At 33.9% G+C, this 23,359-nt stretch overlaps 1 protein-coding gene and 1 pseudogene across 4 annotated transcripts in view; both read left to right on the top strand.

The window, feature by feature from the left end:
- SPIRE1 (spire type actin nucleation factor 1) overlaps positions 1 to 23,359 on the top strand; it is a 195,359-nt gene that overhangs the window by 133,787 nt on the left and 38,213 nt on the right. For all 4 annotated transcript variants that reach the window (XR_005649344.1, XM_039846272.1, XM_039846281.1 and 1 more), the window contains 2 exons: positions 15,035 to 15,121; positions 16,324 to 16,453. Coding sequence is in view for 3 of the 4 variants with exons in the window: in XM_039846272.1 (XP_039702206.1) it covers positions 15,035 to 15,121; positions 16,324 to 16,453 (217 nt within the window). In the remaining variant the exon portion in view is untranslated. The remainder of the gene's footprint in view (positions 1 to 15,034; positions 15,122 to 16,323; positions 16,454 to 23,359) is intronic.
- On the top strand, positions 12,760 to 12,875 carry LOC120590645 (uncharacterized; annotated as a pseudogene).

The following is a 23,359-nucleotide window of genomic DNA, read 5'->3' as shown; positions in this document are numbered from 1 at the left end:
CAATATTGTTCTTTTGCCCATCTATTATTTATATAGCAATTTTATTAGTTTCATTTATTCATTATTTATTATATGAGTCTACTGTGCCCCAGATATTGTAGTAATTGCTGCAGATGCAAAAATGACTCAGACTTGGTCCTGCCTTTGAAATTCACTCTCTACTCATGGAGTCAGATTAACACAATAATGTAAGCTGTTGTGAGTGCTGTATTCGAGGGACCAGCAGGGACCAAATGTGCCCTGAGGAGGGTGTCATTATCAGGCTGTACATTAACCAACAGCAGCAGAGGGAGTGATATTTGAATGCGGGATGGAGAAAGAATTTTAATGAGACATAGAGGTCAGGCAAGTAGGTGAAAAAAAAGGGATGATAATACGACCAAGAGATATAAGTATACATACAAGTGTACACATATGTGTTTGCACAATCTCACATGCACACACCTACATGTGTACATGCACACACATTTACATGTATGTGTGCATGCACACGCAACAGAGGCATGCACACACATGCACATATGCGTACACACATGCACAACACATGTACATGTGCACACATATACACACATGCACACACGCGTGCACTGGTAATGACCCCCTACCCCCGGTTCCCAAGGACATGAGATCCATGGCTTGCCTGGGTAGTGTCAGAAGCTTGTTGTTCTGAGGTGTAGGAGTGGAGAGGAGAATGGCAGAGGAGGAGAGCGATCAAGCTGCCTTGAGGATGGGAACATCAGAGCAGCTGAACCCCTCACTTGATCTGCCAGCCAGTAGTGGACCCCATGCCTGCATGCCTCATGCCTGTGTGCCCTTGTCCCTTCACCACTCTCACAGTTGTACACATTTACCTCCCATCTGTTGAGAACAACTCGAGAGTTTCCTTCATAGATCCGTAAGTGAGGGATTTATATTCATCCTCACTTCCTGTCTTGAAAGGTGGGTGGAAGCCTTCTTCACTGTTTTCACAGTAAGAGCTTCTCTGCGTTTAGCATTCACCACACATCAGCCCTTGCTGAGCACTTTACTTGTATCATCCCAAAACAATCCTGTGGGAAGAGTAATGTTACCCCCATTTCACAGGTGAGGAAACTGAAGCTCAAAGGATTATGTAACTTGCTGCTCATCACTCAGCTAAAAGCAGCAATGCTGGAATTCAACAGGTGGTATTCTGTGCATGCTCCACGTCAGGTGATTTGTGACTGCTGCCCTCACTCCTTTCACAGCCATCTGCACCCTGCAGGAGTCTGACTCATCACAGCCAAGCATTTGCTCTACTGTGGAAACAGAGCAGAGCTTATAGCTTAGCAGACAAATCAAATGCCATAAAAACATACGGAGAAAAGCATTTCAGGAACATCACCACCTCATGAAGATAGATCTCCTTCACTTTATGGTCCATAACAAGGAGCATTCTGTGATCTTATGTTAAGGAGGTAAAGTCGTTGGAACAGTTAAGGATATGCTTTTAGAGTGATAAGAAGCCATCAGTGAGTTTATATGCTTCAAGCTAGCCTTCAGTGACTAGTAGATGATAATTATATCCAGATGCAATATGCCATGCTTTTACATATATTTTCCACAAAACATATTTGTCTTTTTTCTGTTTATACATGTTTATTGTAGAAAAAAATTTAAAAGACATGAAAAAAAGCAAAAATTTCCTGAAAATCTTCCACATAGACCATGCGATATCTTGATAAGTCTCCTTCCAGACTCCTCCCTAGTCATAGATAGGTAGTAAATTATTATACCCAAAGAGAATCATATATATGGTTTTATAGCTTCTTTTACTCTGTTATTTCCTGTGAAGAATGAATGTAGATGGTCTCTCTCTCTCTCTTAAATGGCTGCAGTGTTGCCTTGAATATATGCCCTGTGACTTATTTACCCAAGTCTCTATTTATAGACATTTAAATTGTTTCTAATTTTCATTGTTTTAATCAGTATGGTGGCAAATATCCTAATACAAAGATCTCATTCAATTATCTCCTTGATTTAAAATTCTGTTGGTGAGATGGATAGTTTAAAGATCATGCACATTTTAAATTTTAATACATGCCGCCAAATTTCTCTGCACTTTAGCCAACAATGAAAGATAATTTCTTTTGCCAATAGTGGACATTGTTATTTGTTTAAAAAATGTCCACCTTTTCAAACTTTATCCTCTCTGATTGAGCACTCAGCATTAATCTCAGGTGATTTTCCTGCTTATCCAGAAGGAATTATTCAAGAATTCTTATCACTGATTAAAATAAGCAAGTGTTACAGCTTCTTACTTGATCATTAGCATTTCTATTCAGTTTATCACTAATGTTTTTACCTGTTACCTTTGATATAGATAAATCATTTTATTTTTATCAGATAAAGTAGTTATGCTCAATAGATACTAAATAGCATCTTATCTGATGCTAAAAATTACTTAGGATACATTCCTTTTGTAAACACTGATTTAACAGGTCTCAGCTGGAGTCTTGGGATCTGTGTTTTTAAAGCACACTAGGTGAGACTTAAGATTGTGTATTTGGGATATAATGGTATGTGATAGAATGACAACTGCATCCAATTTGGGAAGTATTTACAAGCATAAAGAATTATTTTTTTCCTGTGATAAATTAAAGGCTTTTATAATGAGTCTGATTTTTCTTTTTTTTTAAGGTAAAATTCATATAAAATTACCCTTTTTAAAGTGTGCAGTTCAGTGGCCATTAGTATATTTACAAGGTTGTGCCAGCTCCATCTTTAGTTCAGAAATAATTTCATCAGCCCAAATTGAAACCCTGTAACCACAAGGCAGTCACTTTTATTCTCCCCTCCCCCAACCCCTGGCAACCACTTCTCTGCTTTTTTGTCTCTATAACTTTACCTATTCTGGATATTTCATATGACTTTTTGTGCCTGGCTTTTTTCACTTAGTATAGTGTTTTTGAGGTTTATGTACATTATAGCTTATAGGAGTACTTCATTCCTTTTTATGGTGGAATAATAACCTGTTATGGATATACCATATTTTATTTATTCATTCATCACTTGATGGATATTTGTTTTTTTCCTCCCACCTTTCAGTATTTATGGTGAGTAGTGTGGCTTTGAACAAGTGTGTACAAGTTTTTGTTTGAACATCTGTGTCCAGTTCTTTTGGAAATATACCTAGGAGTGGAATAGCTGGATCATATGATAATTCTGTGTTTAACTTACTGAGAAACTACTAAAGTGCTTTCCACACTTTATACCACTTTATACCACTTTATACACCACTTTATAGTCCCATCATCAATGTATGAGAGTTCAGTTTTCCCATATTATTTTCCAATACTGTCCATTTTTGTTCTTAATTATAGCTATCACGGTGAGTGTGCGGTTGACTCTTTGTGGTTTTGATTCGGGTTTCCATAATGACTAATACTGTTATATATGTTTTCATGTGCTTGTGGGCAATTTGTATATCTTATTTGGAGAAATGTCAATTCATGTCCATTTTTAAATTGTGGTTGTATTTTTATTGTAGAGTTGTAAGAGTTCTTTATATTTTCTGGATACTAGACCCTTGACAGATATATGATTTCCAAATATTTTCTCCCATTCTGTAGATTTTTTTTTCACTCTCTTGATAGTGTTCCTTGATGCACAAAAGATTTTAATTTTGTCGAAGTGTAGTTTATCTGTTTCCTCTGTTGCTTATGCTTTTGGTGTCATATCTTTTAAAAATCTATTGCCAAATCCAAGGTCTTGAAGATTACCCCTATGTTTTCTTTTAAGATTTTTATACTTTTAGCTCTTGTATTTAGGTCTTTGATCTCTTTTAAGAATTTTTTAATTTTAATTTTTTGATTTGAAGTGACATTCACTATTATTTGGTGTTAGTTTCAGGTGTATAGTATAGTGGTTAGACATTTATATAATCAAGTTAATTTTTATATATGGTGTGAGGTAGATGTCAAACATGATTCTTTTGTATGTTGATATCCAGTTGTCCCAGCACCATTTGTTGAAGAAACTATTCTTTTCCCTATTTAATGGTCTTGGCAGTCTTGTAATCAATTGAATATATGGGTTTATTTCTGAACTCCGAATTCTGTTTTATTGATCTGTGTCAACCTTTTTTTTTTTTTAATGGTGACATCGGTTAACAAAATTCAGTAAGTTTCAGGTGTACGATTTAGCAGTAAGTCATATGTGCATATATATACATATATGTATATACATATGTATACATATATATATATTGCATTGTATGTTTACTGCTCATAGTTAGATTTCTTTCTGTCGCCACATATTTGACCCTTTTTACTCATCTACCTCTCCCCTTCCCCCTCCTCCCCTACTCTCTGGTAACCACTAGTCTATTGTCCATGTCCATGAGTCTCTATTTGTTTGTTGCTTTTAGGTTTATTTCCCGCATAAAAGTGATATCATGTGGTTTTCAACTTTTTCTGTCTGGTTTATTTCGTTTATCATGATTATCTCAAAGTCCATCCACATTGTTGCAAATGGCAATATTTCATCTCTTCTTATGCCTGAGTAATATACCACTGTATATGTGTACCACAGCTTCTTTATCCAGTCGTCTATTGTAGGACACTTTGGTTGCTTCCATGTCCTGACCACCATGAATAATGATGCTATGAACATCAGCGTGTAAATGTATTTTTGGATATGGGTTTTCAAGTCTTTGGGGTAAATACCCAGTAGAGGGATTGCCGGATCATATGGTAGATCAATTCTTAGCTTTTTGAGGAACCTCCATACTGATTTCCATAGTGGCTATACCAATTTACAGTCCCAGCAGTAGTGTATGAAGGTTCTTTTTTCTCTGCATCCTCTCCAACATTCGTTATTACTTGTCCTGTTGATTATAGCTATTCTAACAAGTGTGAGATAATATCTCATTGTGGTTTTGATTTGCATTTCCTTAATAGCTAGCAATGTTGAGTATCTTTTCATATGTTTGTTGGCCAGTTGCATGTCTTCTTAGGAGAAGTGTCTGTTCAGGTCCTCTGCCTACTTTTTAACTGGATGGTTTTTTTGTTCTTGTTATTGTGCTGTATGAGATCTTTGTATATTTTGGATATTAGGCCCTTATCAGAGGCATTGCTTGCAAATATCTTCTCCCATTTGGATGGTTGTCTCTGTACCTTGTTGAGAGGAAAAAAAGCTTCTTCTGTGCAGAAGCTTTTTTGTTCGATGCAGTCCCATTCATTTATTTTTCCTTTTACTTCCCTTGTCTTTGAGATCAAATTCATAAAATCTTCTTTAAGTCCAAGGTCCATGAGTTTCGTTCCTGTGTTTTCTTCTATGCAATTTAGTGTTTCAGATCTCATATTCAGGTCCTGAATCCATTCTAAGTTAATTTTGATGTGTGTATGAGCAAATAGTTTTCGACAAAAGAGCCAAAAACTTACAGTGGAGAAAGGAAAGCCTCTTCAATAAATGGTGCTGGGAAAACTGGAAAGCTACCTGCAAAAGAATGAAACTAGACTGTTGTCCATCACCACACACCAAGATCTGTGTCAGTCTTTATGCCCATCCCACATTGTTTTGATTGCTATAGCTTTGTGATAAGTTTTGAAACCAGGAAGTGTGTGTGAGTCCTCTAACTTTTTCTTTTTTCAGGATTGTTTTGGCTGTTTGGGGTTCCTTGAGATTCTATGTGAATCTTAGGATGGGTTTTAGTGTGTGCAAAAAATACCATTGGGATTTTGGAGAGATTGTTTTGAATATGTAGATCACTTTAGGTTGTCATGTCATCTTAATATTATTTCTTCTAATCCATGAACATGGGATGTCTTCTTATTTATTTAGGTCTCTTTTTATTTCTTTCAGTAATGTTTTGTAGTTTTCAGGGTACAAGGCTTACAATTCATTGGTTAAAATTATTCCTAAGTATTTTGTTCTTTTTGATGTTACTGTGAATGGGATTTTTCTCTTAATTTTTTTTCCAGATTATTCATTACTAGTGTATAGAAATACAACTGATTTGTGTGTTGCTCTTGGGTCCCACAACTTTGCTGAGTTTATTAGCTCTAAATTTTCTTGGTGAGTTATTTAGGATATTTCATTTTATATTTTTATTTCTATTTGTATTACATATGTATATATTTATATTACATATTTATATGTTCATGTCATCTGTAAAAAGAGATACTTTTATTTCTTCCTTTCCAATCTAGATGCCTTTTAATTGCCTTGGCTAGAACCTTCAGTTTATTTTTGAACAGAAGTAATGAAAGTAGGTATCCATGTTGTTGAATTCCTGATGTTAGAGGGAAAAGCATTCAGTCTTTCATTATTGAGCATGATGTTAGCTATGGGTTTTCATAAATGACTTTTTATGTTCAGGAAGTTTCTTTCCATTCCAAGTTTGTCAAGTGTTTTTATCATGAAAGAGTGTTGGATTTTGTCAAATTCATTTTCTCCATCAAGACGATTGTGTGAGTTCTTTTACTTCATTCTGTTAATGCAGCATGTTACCTTGAGTGATTTTCATATGTTGAACCACCTTGCATTTACTGGGTAAAGCCCACTTTGTCATGATGTATAATCCTTTTACTATGCTTACTAATATTTTGTTGAAGATCTGTACATGGGAGGGATCTGGCCTACAGTTTTCTTGTAATATCTTTGTCTGGCTTCCTTTCAGGGTAATGCTGACCTCATAGAAAAAGTTAGGAAATGTTACCTAGTTTTATAATTTTTGGAACAGTTTGTGAAAGATTGAGGTTAATTCTTTAAATATTTGAGTAGAATTAACCAGTGAAGTCTTCTGGTTCTGGGCTTTTCTCTGTTAGGAGATTTTTGATTTGCTGATTTAATTCCTTTTCCTGTTACAGGTCTATTCAGATTTATTTCATTTCTCTCTCTCTCTTTCCTCCTTCATTCCTTCCTTCTACTCAGTTTTGGTAGTTTGTGTCTTTCTAGAAATTTGTCCATCTCATCTAGATTATTTTATTAATGTACAATTATCATAGTATTCTCTTATAATGCATTGTATTTTATAAGTAATGTCCCCACTTAGATTTCATCTCTGATGTTTGTATTTTGAATCTTTTCCCTTTTTGTCTTGATCAGTTTGGCTAAAGGTTTGTCGATTTTGTTGACTTTTTCATTGAAATGACTTTCGTTTTTTAAAAATTAAATTTGATTAATTTTATCTATTGTTTTTCTGTTCCTTGCTATATTTATCTCTTCTCTGATTTTTATCATTTCCTTTCTTGTGCAAGCCATGGGTTTTGTTCATTCTTAGATCCTTAAGGTATAGAGTAAGGTTATTGATTTGAGAGTGTTCAAGATCTGTCTTCTTTTTCTAATGTAGATGTCTGCAACTATTACTTTCCCTCTAAGTACTGTTCTCACTGCATTTCATGTGTTTTTTATGTTGTGTTTTTATTTTCATTTATCTCACAGTATTTTATTATTCCACTCATAATTTTCCCTTTGACCTGCTTGTTAGGATTGTGTTTTTTAGATTGTATATACTTGTGAATTTTTACGTTTTCCTTCTATTGATTTCTTTCATTTATTTGTGATTGGAAAACATACTTTATATGATTTCAGTGTTTTTAGTTTATTGAGACTTGTTTTAAGGCCTAACATACGGAGAATGTTTCGTGTACATTTAAGAAAATGTGTATTCTGCTGTTGTTGTTAGTTGGTTTGTTTAGTTGATTTATGGTGTTATTCAGGTCCTCTCTTTTCTTATTGAACTTCTATGTAGTAGTTGGATTATTGAAGTCTCCAACTATTATTGAATAACTGTCTTTTTATACTTTCAGTTCTGTTTGCTTTATATATTTTGGAGCTCTGTATTTTGGAGCATATATATTTATAATTGTTATATTTTCTTGATGTGTTGACCCTTTTATCAATATAAAATGTCTTTTTTTTGTTTGTTTCTTGTGACAGTTTTTCTCTGAAAGTCAATTTTGTCTGATATTAATGTAGCCACCCCATCTTTCTTTTGGTTACTAATTTACATGGAATGTCTTTTTCCATTCTTTCACTTAATCATGTCTTTGAATCTAAAGTGAATCTCTTATAGACAGCATATAATTAGATCCTGTTTTCTTTTTCCTTTCTGCTAATTTATTTCTTAATTGGAGAGTATTCTCTTTACATTTAAAGTAATTGTTGATAAGAAAGGACTTCTGCCTTTTGCTGTTTATTTTCTATGTTTTGGATCACTTTTGTTCTACAATTTCCTCATTGCTGCCTTTTTTAGTGATTTTTTTTTTCCTATTGTACTATTTTGATTCTTTTCTCATTTATTTTTCTGTGGACTTTTTAGCATTTCTCTTAGTGGTTACCTGGAGATTATAATTGATAACTTCATAATAATCAAGATTGAATTAATGCCAGATTAGTTTTAATAGTGTACAAAAATGCATTTTTAAATAGTGTATTGCCCCATTATGTTACAGTTGTCATCAGTTATGTCTAATTTATAATTTGCATGCCTGTTATTGGATTATTGATTTCTCATTTTTGTTTTATACATTTCTCATTTTTGTTTTATACATTGGCCTTTCAATTGTATTGGAAAAACAAAAGGATAATTACATACCAAAGTGCAGCAACATTGGCTTTTATACTTATGTAGCTAAGTTTACCATTCTTCTTTTTTTTAATCATTTTTATTTTTTAATTACAGTTGACATGCAATATTATATTAGTTCCAGGAGTGCAACATACTGCTTATACATTTATATAACTGATGAAGTGATCACCTCAATAAGTCTAGTAGTCATCTGACATCATACATAGTTATTACATTATTGACTATGTTCCCTATGCTATGCTCTACATCCTTGTGACTGTTTTTGTAACTGGCAATTAGCACATCTTAATTTCTCCCCCTTTTTCATTCATTCTCCCAGCAACCCTTTCATCTGGCAACCATCAAAATGCCCTCTATATCTATGAGTTTGTTTCTGTTTTTGTTTATTTTGTTCTTTAGATTTCACATATAAATGAAATGACATGACATTTGTCTTTGTCTAACTTCACTTAGCATAATAGGTCCATCTATGTTGTTGCAAGTGACAAGATTTCTTTTTTTTTATAGTTGAGTAATATTTCACTGTATATATGTACCACCTCTTTATCCATTTATCTATCAATGGACACTTAGGTTGCTGCCATATCTTGGCTATTGTAAATAATATTGCATAAACATAGACATGCATTTGTCTTTTTGAATTAGTTTATGGGGTTTCTTCAGATAAATAACCAGAAGTGGAATTATTGGATCCTACTTTGTCTCTTACTAAGGCCTTTGTTTTAAAGTCTGTTGTCTGATATAAGTATTGCTACCTCAGCTTTTTTGTTTCTATTTTTGTGAAATATCTTTTTCGGTCTCGTAACTTTCAGTCTGTATGTCTGTCTTTTTTTTTTTTAATTAGAGTTGACATTTAATATTGTTTTATATTAGTTTCAGGTGTACAGCATAGTAATTACAGGTATACAGGCCTTTTACCTCCTTGGTTAAATTTATTTCTAGGTATTTTATTGTTTCTGATTCAACTGTAAGTGGGATTGTTTTCTTAATTTCTCTTTCCTATAGTTCATTATTGGTGTGTAAAAATGCAACCAACTTCTCAATGTTAATTTTGTGTCTTGCTACTTTACTGAAGTGATTTATCAGCTCTAAGTTTTTTGGTGTAATCTTTGGGGTTCTCTATATATGGTATCATGTCATCTGCAAGTAAGGACAGTTTTACTTTTTCTTTTCCAATTTGAATGCTTATTTTTTTCTTGTCTCACTGCTATGGCTAGAACTTCCAATACTATGTTGAATAAAAGTGGTGAAAGTGGACATCCTTGTCTCATTCCTGATCCTGGGGGAAAAATAAAAAGGAAAACACTTTTTATTTTTCCCCACTGAGTACGACATTAGCTGTGGGTTTGTCATATATGGCCTTTATTATGTTGAGGTATGTTCTCTCTTTGCTGAGAATTTTTGCCATAAATGGATGCTGGATTTTATCAACCACTTTTTCTGCATCTACTAATATGATTATGTGATTTTTAACTTTAAATTTGTTAATGCGGTGTATCACATTGATTTGCGGAGACTGAACCAGCCTTGCATCCCAGGAATAAATCTCACTTCATCATGGTGTATGACATTTTTAATGTTTTGCTGAATTCGATTTGCTACTATTTTGTTGAGGATTTTTGCCTCTACATCCATCAGGGATATCAGCCTATAATTTTCTTTTTTGTAATGTCTTCGTCTGGTTTTGAAATCAGGGTAATGGTGGCCTTGTAAAATGAGCTTGGGAGCTCAGAAGGAGGGCTCAACGTGCATTATATAAAGACTGAGACCCTTCTCTTCTCCTTCAATTATATACCAAGTCTACAGGTGAAATTGCAATCTTATTTAATATTGCATTTCTTAATGAGTAAGGTCAAACATCTTTTTAAATGTGTTTTAGGCAGTATGTATGATGCTTAAGAGTGTTGACTCTGGAAGTATGGTAACTGTTTGAATATTAGTCCTGCCATTAACTCTGTAGCATTGGGGCATGTTACTTTACTTCTATATGCCTTAAATTTCTCATCTTTGTAACAGAGGTAATAGTACCTATACCATAGGGTTGCTGCATAGGTCAAATGAGAATTTTTTAAAAGTTCTAAGGTAAAAAGTTCTCTAAGAAGTGTTTGGAATATAGTTAGGATTATGCTGTTTTTTTTACTTGTAGTTGTTTTATGTCTTTATTGCATTTTTTGTTGTTTTAGTCTTATTGTTTGTAACTGCTGCTTATATATAGGAGAATTTGCATCAATGTCAGAGGTATTTGTTTTTCTTTTAATAAAAAGAAGCTTTTTTGAAATTTGTTTAGGGAAACCACATACCTGATAAGAGGTTAATACCAAAAATATAAGGAACTCATACAACTCAATAGCAAACAAACAAAAACAATTTTAAAATGGGCAAAGAATCTGAAGATGTACAAATGGCCAATAGGTGTATGAAAAACGCATTCAGCATCACTGGTCATCAGGGAAATGCAAATCAAAACCACAGTGAACTATCATCACACATCTGTTAGATGGCTGTTATCAAAAAGACAAGAGATAACAAGTGTTGCAAGGGGGGTAAGAAAAGGAAACCCATGTACACTGTTGTTGGAATGTAAAATTGATATAGCCTTTAAGAAAAACAGTATAGAGGCTCTTCAAAAAAATTAAAATAGAACTACCATATGATCCAGCAATTCTACTCCTGCATGTACATTTGACCCTTAAACAACACGTATTTGAACTATGTGGGTTCATTTATACATGGATTTTTTTCAGTTGACCCACAGAGTTCAATTTACCCACGCAGTTCAAACCCACGCTGTTTAAGGATCAGCTCCACAGCTGGGAATCTGAGTATGTGCAGGGCTGATTGCAGTTATATGCAGATTTCAACTGTATGGGAAGTTGGTACTCCTAACCTCCACATTATTCAAGGGCCAACTGTATTTTCACAGGAAATGAAATCAGGATCTTCGATATCTGCACTTCCACATTCACCGCAGCATTATTCACAATAGCGAAGATATAGAAACAACCTCAATGTCCATCAGTGGATGAATAGATAAAGAAAATATAGTATACATATATAGTGAAATATTATTCAGCCATAAAAAAGAAGGAAATCCTGCCATTTGCAGCACCATGAATGAACTAGAAGGACATCATGCTACATGAAATAAGCCAGACACACAAAGACAAATCACTGTCAGGTGGGAGAAATGGAGAGATGCTGGTCAAAGGGTACAAACTTTCAGTTATTAGATGAATAAGTTCTTGGGAGCTAATGTACAGCATGGTGACTATAGTTAATAATATACTTGAAATTTGCTAAGAGAGTAATGGCTAAAATATATACAATTTTTGTTTGTCAGTTATACCTGAACAAAGCTGGGAGAGAAATTTGATTAGGGGCCCAGTATTAATCACTAAACTATATATTGGCTTTATACATTTTTAGTCATGGGCTTATTTCATCATTAGTGGGTCTGCTTTACTTAAGACAAAAAATAGAAAAAAAATTATGCTTTTTCAAAGATCAAGTTATTTAAACTTTTTGTTCATTGATGGCTCAGAGTTTCAGAATGACAGGTGGTTTTTTAAATGTATCCTTTATGATAATTATCGGTGATGCATCTGCTTGCCACTTCTACCTAGTATATTTAGGTATAAATAATAAAATTTTTTCAGCTTGAAGGTTTTGGGTAGGAAGTGAAGGAAAATCTATAGATGTTTCTGTTTCATGGTAGCCATTGTTATTTTCCTTTTTCTTTCTCTGGCTAATTTTGTATAGTTCACTTGGATAAGTGCATGCTGAGCACCAATGCAAGGAACTGGGCAGATGGAACTTCTAGTGGTGTTCAGTTTCGTGTAGGGAAAGTTTTAGACTAACGGGCTAAGATTTTGATTACTTTCTTATACATACCTGATAAATGAGAGTGGAAACTCAGCTACTCATACTTAATCATTCAAAAATTGGGTATTAAAAAATGTTTTACTGTTATCAATATAGTGCCACTTTCTAATTTCTTTAAATACATATTTTTGTAAAGAGTAAATACAAAGGTTTTTCACCCATGGTTCATTTGTACCTGAAGCACTTTGTTGAGATGTTTTTAATTTCATCCTCCAGTTTAAACTACATAACTATAGGATGTGGTTCCAAAGTGTAACAGTTAGCATGTCTGCTTTACACTCAGAAGGTCCTGGATTCATGCCCCAGTGGAGCGATGGCCCATGGTCTACGGCCATGCCACCCTGAACAAGCCTGATGTCTGATCTCGGAAGCTAAGCAGGGTCAGGCTTGGTTAGTACTTGGGTGGGAGACCACCTTAGAAGACCAGGTGCTGTAGGCATAAATAATAATAAATAATAAATAAAAATAAATTTAAAAAGCTACATAACTATACCATAGTAATCCTTTTTTTTTTTTCTGTATATTTGTGGTGATGATGGTAGGAATTGAATGGCTTAGCCATGTCGGATATTATTCAGAATATTAAGTTATAGAAGTGTAAAACATTTCAGTTGACTTTTTTCAAATGAGTAAAATGTTTTAATTCTAACAGATAACTTCAAATAACTCACCTTTAAAAATAAAGATGTAGGAATTTAACATCTGTTTAGAAGTTATCCATTTAAGGCATGTGGTTCAAAGGATCGATTTCTATAACTAATCTTATTTACTTCTGGGTCTACTATTTGTGTTCATCTAGAAATTATTTACCATTGCAGCTCAGAGAGCTTGTTTCTACTCGTGTTCTGTATTTATATGAAAGTATATTATTTCACTGACCCAGCAGAAGAATGGTATCTGCACAAAGTTACTTTTCTTCCTGCAAGTAAAGACTCACTGACACATCCATCCGGTCCTGGCATCTCCCTTGTGAGCACTGATGCACATTTTCTAATTGGAATCCAGGATACAGTTTCTGACTAGTGAGGAAATTGAAGTTAATGCACTTGTTTGGGGATGGAACTTAGAACCTTGGCTTTATTTAATCCATTCTCTCAACTCTGCTGTTGTGATGGAAAGAACATTAAAGTAAAAGCATATGAAAAATGGCTAGAAAATTATATAATATCCTGTTCAGGAGGTAGAATAGAAAATAATAGAAAAGTCTGAGTAAATTGTTTTTATAGAATAAGGATATTTAGAAAGTATCTTATGTAACATGAAATCCACAGGTAGGGATCACACCACATAGGCCTCCAGCTCTGCTGCTGGTTGCATGCCCTCCTTAAACCAGGTACCAGCAGTCACAAGCATGGCTGGCCTCAAGCAGTTTTTTCTCCTTAATCTTGCCAGAGGGTGTTCCTGCCTCATTCAGGGCTGGGAGGTGGGGCATAGGGAAGAAGAGGGGAGTGGATGTTGTGTGGGGTCCAAAAGGCTGGTCAAACACCCTGAACTTAGATAGGGTGATCTCAGTTGGGGAGGGGACTGGGCCTGGGAGCAGCATTGAAGTACTTTTTTTTTTTTAATTTAACTTTATTTCTTAGTTGACACAAAATAGTGACAGTGACAAAAAAATCAAAATTTATAATTAACGACCAACTGATCGTTAAAATAGTGTTCCCATTAGAAAATACTTGAAAAAGGTTTAATCAAATTTTATAATAATTCTAAAATTTTACATGACGTTTTCAATAACAAATTGTGAAGCGCATAGAAACATCTAACCTGTCAAAATTTAAAAAATCAACCATGATGTTAGAAAAATAACCAAATTGTCTTTTTCTCCTCTTCAGTAAGATTTATATTGCAGAATTATTAAAATATAAGGAAGTAATCAAAGAATAAGGCGCCAGAGTAGAGGAGGGAAAGTGTTATAGAGTTTTTTTTATATAAGACTAGGAAATAAACAAGACAAAATAGTTACAACTGTGCCTTCTGAGTATTCAGAATGTGAGGCTAGGTTGTTATTTTTTGAGTGTAGGTTTCTGGGGCTTTCTTAAATTTCTTGAAAATATTTTTTGTAACACATAAAGAGCAGGAGTCAGAGATAGACCTGGGCTCTAAAGAAACTCTTCTACTTACTAGTTCTTTGAATGTAGCAGATACCATCTTTGCTCTGAGCTGAGTTTTATCTGTGTGAATGTGAATCACAGCACCAGTCCTTCCTGTTAACTAGGTCTTGTACAAAGATGAAAATAAGAGGTAAAAGTCTTTTTAAATTATAAAATAATCAATAAGCATAATATTATTGATTTCATTCACATTTATAACTTTAGAAACTTGTTGGAAAGGATGTATCTTATATATAATTTCCCCAAATCATAGAACTAAAGTGAACCTGGAATTTTTTCAGTTTTGACAGTAGTTATTTTTGCTCTAAATTGCACAGTCGTTTACTCTCATTTTAATGATTTTAAATGTGCCCTTGGTAGAGCCAGATTACATTACTACAATACAAATTACTTCAGTAATTTTGTGACGTGTTGAGATAACAGCTGTACCTAGAAATTTATAATATAATCATATAGTCAGAGAATTTTCTGTTTTTTCTTTTTTCAGGTAAATGGCGATATTCCTCCTCGGTTAAAAAAAAGTGCTCATGAAATTATCCTGGACTTCATCAGATCAAGACCTCCTTTAAATCCAGTATGTAATTTGACATATTCCTCTTGATTGGAGTTCACAGAATGCATTATTCTCCTCTAGGGTGTGATCTCTAGAACTTGGCTCTTAAAGTGGTTAGTTTTTACCCTGAGCTTTTATTCTCAGAATGATGAAGCCCAACTGTGAATTACATTTAAGTCACAAAAAAATACTTAAAATTTATTCATTACAAGGCTGTCTTAGGATGTTTTAACTCAAAACATCCTGAATTATGGTACAAAATCTGGACAAATACCTCCTAAAATAATGGCTAAATATAATACCAAGTTGTTCCTAGTGTGGGCTCTCCTTCCAGTTTACTCTGTAGTGCTAATAACCTCCTTGATTAAATTGTCATTTGGATACTATTTTACAATAAACCCACTCTGTTGTACATCCACTTTTATATTAATTATCTTCCTATCTTACCAGAGTATTTTCTGGTGACCGTGGAGTGAGAATATTCTAATCTGGATGAATATTAGTTTTGTTTCTCTGTTCTTCACTTCTTTTCCTCTTGGCTTGATAGCCAGTGCTCACCAAAGCCTCTCAAACCTGTGTACATTCATTAACTGGAAAGGGAATGGTATTTCTGTCCCAGTGTTTTACATCTAAAGCATGATTAATGACCCCTTTTATAAATCTTTTTAAAAGAAGAAAAAGAGTCCATCTGTGAAATGATTTTAAGAAGGCAGGTCATGGTTCAGCAGAGAAAGCATGGAATCAGGTGAACCTGGATTTCTACACTAGCTCCAAAGTTTAGCAGCCACTTGATTCTGGGCAAGTTAATTAGCCTACCAGAGCGTTTATTTCTTCAGCTATAGAATGAAAATAATAGTAATAATCTAAGAAGGTTGTGGTGACTTACTCAAAAATATTAGTTTCAAAACAATAATAGTATTAGATAAAGTATAGATTGCATTTCAGTTGATTGCCTATCATGCTTACGAATAGGAAACATAATTATAACTTTAGCAAAATTGTTTCATTTAAATTAGTTGAGCACATATGACTAAATCCTGGTGAAATTCAATAATCTCCCTATTGTTTAGAAATCTTGATAATGACTTGAAAATAGTCTTTTATCAAGCAGTGATGCCATCAATATAATATAGTTTCATAATACTATACTATGAATGGACTTTAGTAAAAATTATTTAAGAACAACTACTCAAAGTCTCCAACCATTATGATTTTTTTTTAAGGCCTCAGCCAGAAAACTGAAACCCACCCCACCACGGCCACGGAGCCTACATGAAAGAATATTAGAAGAAATCAAAGCAGAAAGGAAGCTGCGGCCTGTCTCACCAGAAGAGATTAGACATAGCAGATTAGGTGAGTCAGCTGCTTACCACGCTCCTGTTCTAGAGTCGTCCACTTGAAAAAGTGTCTTTATACAACCATCCCAGTGAAAAATAATGATATAATGGTGCAAAGTCAGGGTAGTCCATGCAGTTCTCATTCCTTGTTCATTTCTCTCTCTCTCTCTCCCTCCCTCCCTCTCTCTCTTTCTCTGCTCTCTCACACACACACACGGACACACACACACCCTCACACTTACTTAATACTTTCCTATATAATACTGAGCTATGCAAGAGCATCATAGCATAGTGGAAAGAATTCTGCCAATCTCTGTAGACTGTGGTTTTAGGAGAGTGTCTTCATCTCTCGGAGCATTGGTTTCTTTGTCAGCAGAAGGACGTAAAAATTTCTCTAAACCTATAATATGGCTTTTATGTAAGGATTAAATAAGACTTTGGTCAAAATACTTTATAAATTGTAATGTGCAAAAATAAGTAATTATATTTTAGAAATATAGATCATAGATATATAGTTTTAAGTTTCTGTTGTCTTAAATATGGGTTTAAAGATATGGTATTATGTAATGAAAGCATCAGTTATCTGATATCACTTAACTTATTCTCAAACTTCATTTTTATTTATTATATTTAATGTTTTTAATGTATGCTATGAGCACACATTGATCTTTATTTATAGATAGACCATATTATAAAATGTTTGTAAGCATTTTGTTTCTACAGCTCTCCTTCAATTTGTAAGATGCTCAAAGAATTCAGAGAAACTTCCGTTAGGAAAATAGATTATAATGGCACCTGAACAGGAAAGGAATCGGTTCTGTGACACCACACTCTCCCTAGTTTTCTCCTCTGATCTCTTTTACTACCTCTTTCAGACTCTTTTTGGTACTTCAAGTTTCTATCTTGGGCTCACTTTTTCCTGTGCAACCACACACCCTTTACCATGGCTTTTGTTTCTGACTATCTTCCAGTTCCCAGTCTACAGTACAGATTTCTCTAAAAGTTCACACCCATACATTTATCTGTCTGCTAGATAGGGCCTTCTCATATTCTACAAGCAAGACAAGCTCAACAAGTCCTCAAGTGAACTCATCTGGTTTCTCCCCAAACCATCTGCTCCTGTTTCCCCATCTCAGTGTGCTCAAGAAAGAAACCTCAGCATCATCTTTGACTTTTATCAGCCAAGCCTGTTAGTTTTACTTCTGAATCTTCCTGGTCTTCCACTCTTTAGCCCAACAGCCACTATCCTGACCCAGGCTGTCATCTTTTCTTGTTTAGTTTATTGCATCAGCTCTGACTGCTTTCCCTGCTTCCTGGTCTGAACTCTTCCTTCACTCCCTATTGATATCCTTTGACTTTTGGCCCTTCCGTTACATTGTGACCTTCATGATGGCAGGGCCCATGTCCATTTTATTGTGTCCCCAGTCCCTAGTATAGGGACGAAGCTGTAAAAAAATACTATCATAGGTGTTGAAATCTTTGAATGTACCTTGCAGTTACAAAGCTACAAAGTAAAAGTTGTTTCAGTTTATCCCTGTCCAATTTTTATGGCAGCAAGTGTTGTCTCTTAAAAATTATGTTTAAAGCATTCAAAGTGACAAATTCATATGAACATTTATATAATAATGAGCCAAAACATATAAACCATGTGAACCAAGAGTTCTAATTCTGGGAGTCCTTGAATGGGCCTGAGGAGGATCTCTGAATCCCCTGAAATATAAGAAAATTATGCAAATTTCAAAAAGTGCATGTATGTGCATTTTTCTTGAGAAAAGAGAGAACTACTATGGAAAAATAAGAAAATGGTATTGTAGGGTAGTAGTTTAATTGGACAGTAAAGGATTTGGGCTCATTATTTCTCTGTATTGATTTTTACTATACCATTTTGTTTTGGGGAGTTCGGTCAGGTTAGATTAGGCATTCACTGCAAATCTACTTGTATATTATAAAATGAAAACTGTATGTACAGTATTTTCCTCTTCATTTGACATTGTATGTGAATGAACATCTTCCCATGCCATTAAGTATGATTCAAAACATTATTTATAAGGATATGATATCCTTCCATATGTCTAAATTGTGGGGGGGGTTGTTTTGTTTTGTTTTTTACCTATTTCGCTATTGTTTTACAGACTATTTCAAAATTTTTTTCCTATTATGTCTGAAATTACTCTTGTTGTACATAATCTTTGTTCATATTCGATCATTTTCTTTTTCCTAACATCTCATAGTGTATTGAGATTTGGGATTTTAAATATAAGTTGTTCCTTTAAAAGCATCTTTTTGCTAAACGCCTTAATTGCTGTGATGCTCAGTTGTTGTCTTCTTTGTTGTATACAGAGCTTGGGAAAAATCTGAAACTCATCTTCCAGAAAACAGTAGCATCTCTTTCTTATGTAGTAGTCAGTCTTATTTCAGAAGATCTATTCATGTATCAGAGAAGAGTGGAATAAGAAGGTATTAGAGAATAGAGATGAGTGCTTTGAGAATATGTAGTATTTTATTTGCTATACATAATTAGAGAAACCTAGAGTTGATAGTATTTGAGTTTAGAAATGCAGAAATTTTTTAATGGTGCATGGAGGATTATTCTCATCAACACAAAATCCCTAAACCACTTTTCTACAAGACAAAACAGTAAAATGCTTATTTAAAAGTTACATTCTAATTTTATATTAGGATGAAATATCTGAAATATTATTTCCTGATCAAACAATAGTATGATTGTAAACAAATAGTTCCTTTTTTTGTCCCATTTAAGATTCACATCCCCTTTGTTGACACAAGTGCTTTTTAAAACACATCTACATATGATTCTGACATCTTGCTAAGTTGTGTTTGGGATGTAACTCAATGCTTTTCCTTCACATCATTTTTTTAATACTATATTGAGACTTTGAGTTGTAAATATAAGTTGTTCCTTTCAAAGCATCTGCCAAAAAACATATTGAGAGATACTTGCATTCTATTAAATTTGAGTGTTAGAACTCCATAGGCAGTCTACCTGGAATGACCTGGGGAGATATTCCGCCTGATATGCCTGTCCTTCTCTCCCCACTAGCCCTGAAGTTCTGTTCTCTTATGACTACAAAGGTGCCTGTCCTCCCTGAGCCTGAGTCATAGAATAGACAGTCCTGGTAAGAATTTTGGGCTGTAGTGAAAATAGATAATTCTCACTGTCATGAATATGCAAATTCATCAAATCTTTGTAATAACATTTTTTAAAACATTTTTATTGAGGTATAATTTACCTACCATAAAATTCACCCATTTAAAGTATACAATTCAACAGTTTTTAGTATGTAATAAAAATTTAAAAACAAACGATTTCAGCAGGAAATAAGTTTATTCTTAAGAAATTAGCTATGTGCCAAGCACTGTTCCGAGCACCTTTTTTTTTGTATGAAATCATTTAACCTTCATAACAATCCCATGAAGTACTGCTATTACCATTTTACAGATGAAGCAACTGAAGCACAGAGAGGTTAAGTAACTTGCCCAGAATCACACTGCTAGTAAGTGGCAGAGCTCAGATTCAAATTTAGGCATTCTGGCTCCTGAGTCCTCTTTTCAACTACTAGGTTATACTGCCTACAATAGACAGTTTATTGACAAATTGTAATGCTGCTAGTTCTTGAATGAGATTTTTAAATAAAATATTTCACCTTTAAGCAGAAAGCCAAATTTTCATCCTGAATTAATTTTATAAGAACATATTTATCCTTAAATTTAAAGATTTTGTATGTTCCCTGAAACCATGTTTTTAAACATGACTATTTTTTTCTTTTAATACATTTTATATTTAAGTCAAAAATCCTATCCTATGATTCTTTAAAATGTGTGTATCTTTATCATGCTTTTATTTTGAACATGTTCTTTAAAAGTTTTTGTTTTTCTTTTATTGTTACTCCATTTCAAGTCTTGGTGATAGAATTGAAACTAAGACTCATGGTTTCATTATATTTTAGATTTTTATTCACTGCCTTCTGCCTTAAAGTCTGAAATGTGCCACTATTGCTCTTGTTGAATCTTCCCCCATTTTTCGCTCTCCTTGTATATTCCTAACAGCTGAATTATTTTCTTTTTATTTTTGTTTTCTTTTTTCAGCAGTGCGGCCACTTAGCATGTCTTACAGTTTTGACTTGTCAGGTAAAAAAAAAAAAGCACTTTCACACCTGACATGGATTTCGTGGTTTCCATGAAATACATTTCATTCATCTGCTTGTTTAAACATGTCAAAAAAGAAAATTAAAAGGCTTCTTCTAAGCTATGGTCAGTAAAATAAAACTTTCTGGTTATTGGAAAACAATATACTTTTAAAAAATTAAAACTGCAATAAATCTGTTGCCTACCAAGGGACTGTGGAAGAACTGTTATGCCATACCTATGGTTATAGAATATGGCTGCCGATCCTTATAGTTGTTGTCACTCACCCACACTCTTCTAAAGCAATAATGTCAAAATCTAAAACAGAACTTCGCCTGAGAGAATAGGAAAAACTTTCAAGAAACAAAGTTTTGGCTTTTGTTCTTTTTTAAAGCATTTAATTAACTACACAGCTACTTTAGAGGACTACTGCTCCTCAGTTGATGGGCAAGAGATAGCTTTTCTAACACTTTGCTCCCTGTAGATAGAGCCCAGTCGCAAATGATTCTGAGTGCTGATTTAGCGCAGGGGTCCCCAGCCCCTAGGCCACAAACTGGTACTGGTCCGTGGCCTATTAGGAACAGGGCCACAAGCAGGTGAGTGGATGGCAAGGGAGCAAAGCTTCATTTGTATTTGCAGCTGCTCCCCAGCAGTAGTGTCACAGCCTCAGCTCCACCTCAGATCATCAGGCATTAGATTCTCATAACAGCACTGGTCCCTGGTGCCAAAAAGGTTGGGGACCGCTGGTAGAATATAAAAACAGAACAGCATTGTAACAGCTTTGGTTGTAATATGTGTCCTTGGTTTGTAGTACAAGTTTAGACCACTTCTGTTAAGTAGACAGAGATTAGTAGTGAAACAAGTAACTATTAGTGACGAAATTTGATCCGTAAAATCAGCCCTCTTTTTAATTTGAGTTTTTAAACTATATATGAGCGATTTTTCCAAGCCAATTCAATCCCAATAAATTATTTTGCAAATTAGAATTTTTAAATTTGGAAGCTGCCATAAAATGAGACATGTTGGGACTAGTATTTTCTTCCAGAATTTTCTTTTATATGCCATGGAATTGTTGGCATGCAAGTTCATATTTAAAGAGCCAGAGAGGTCTAGTATCATAGTCTGTCTATGAATATTTACTGAGTAGCTTTCAACTGCTAAACTAGTTCCCAACTGTTTTTTAAATTTCTGTTCATATTTATGGATCTCAGGCATGACTACTACTTTTGACTGACCACTGAAGAGCTTTTTCTATTTTCTTTACCCATTTGAAATGTTTTTTATTTTATCAACCATTTTCAGAGTAATCTTGTTTAAAAAATTGGTCTGGAAAATAAACTCAGAAATGTTTTGGAAGATATACGTTACTGCTAATCTCCAAAAGTTGGCGATATATATTACAGACTCTGTCCCCTAAATATCTACTAAAGATGTTTCCTTCATTTGGACTGTATGGGAGTGGCTGGCTACCTAAACACAAATTAGGCACAGGTGGCTGATCTAGACAGTTTGCATGCCCACACATACATTATATATAGGTGTATTTTGTCTTCTTATAGGTTATATGATGGGTTCTGTGTTGGGAAGAAGGCTATTGGTACTTAACTCCCTTGATATAAAAGAGTAGCAAAACATTTTTATTTGCTTTCACACTTATCGTTTGCTATAATTTATTTTGTACCTTACTATACTTCACGATTTCCATATACTTCATTCTCGATTTCTTGTGCTACTTTTATGTTTTTATCATAGCATTTTAACTAATCAATTAAAATGTCCCAATTATAAATGAAAAATATTGATACATTCTTCTAACCTCAATGCAAAGATTAGAATGATTTCTTCTCTAAGCTGAAAAATTAAAGAACCAAGGAGTAAATATTTAAACATGTAATATAGATAATGCCTCTAAACTTAAGTTTAGAATAAGTCATAATAAGTTGCTTAGATGTGTCTTAGAAATATTATTTCTTAGTGGAAAATCTTAAAAATTCATTCAGTATTAATTAAGGTAAGTATAATTTCTTTATCCAATGCAAATATTAAATATATAATCTGTACCCCAGTTATATTTCTTCCAACTAAATAAGGCAGCAGCTGGTATATCTAACACATAAAGTTAGTACATAAATTATTTAATATTATGGTTATGCATTTTAGATTCTGAACCTGTGACCTCTAGAGATATGTGACCTTAGAGATATGTGACCTCTAAAACCATGTCTAGCATCTTAAATATTTTGCTTACTTATAAATATCACCAGTTTTTTCTCAAGAAGTTCTGTCTTATAGAAGTACAAAGCCTTATCTAAATGTTTGGTTTTCTCACTTGATACACTGAAACAATAATGAGGATTTATTCATTTGAACAGAAAAGAATAATCAATCTACTTAAAAAAATCTCTTAAAAATATGTTCAACTGGGTCTTTCACAAATATGTAATATGTAATGAAATCACAAATAGTATTAGTCTTATATGTGGAGATTATTCTGATACCTGACTTACATAGCATATTTTTTATTAATTCCATTTGTCTCAAAACTTTCAATTTAGTACAAGTGTTTATTTTGCTAGTCTCAGTCGGTGAGCTCAAATACAATGTTTAGGCAATTAGAGAGCTATTTGGTAATTTCTCAAATCCCCTGCATTGAGAATGAAATGAACTTATATGAAATCACCTCATGTCATTTGACAGTTTTTTCTAAACTTCAGTTCAAATAATACCCTCATGATTTTTGCCAGACTTAAGTTCTTGTCACCAGTACTATTTAAAT

The sequence above is a fragment of the Pteropus medius genome, unplaced genomic scaffold (assembly GCF_902729225.1).
Source record: "Pteropus medius unplaced genomic scaffold, Ma_sr-lr_union100, whole genome shotgun sequence".
Lineage (NCBI taxonomy): Eukaryota > Metazoa > Chordata > Mammalia > Chiroptera > Pteropodidae > Pteropus > Pteropus medius.
This window is presented reverse-complemented; position numbering and strand designations above follow the sequence as displayed.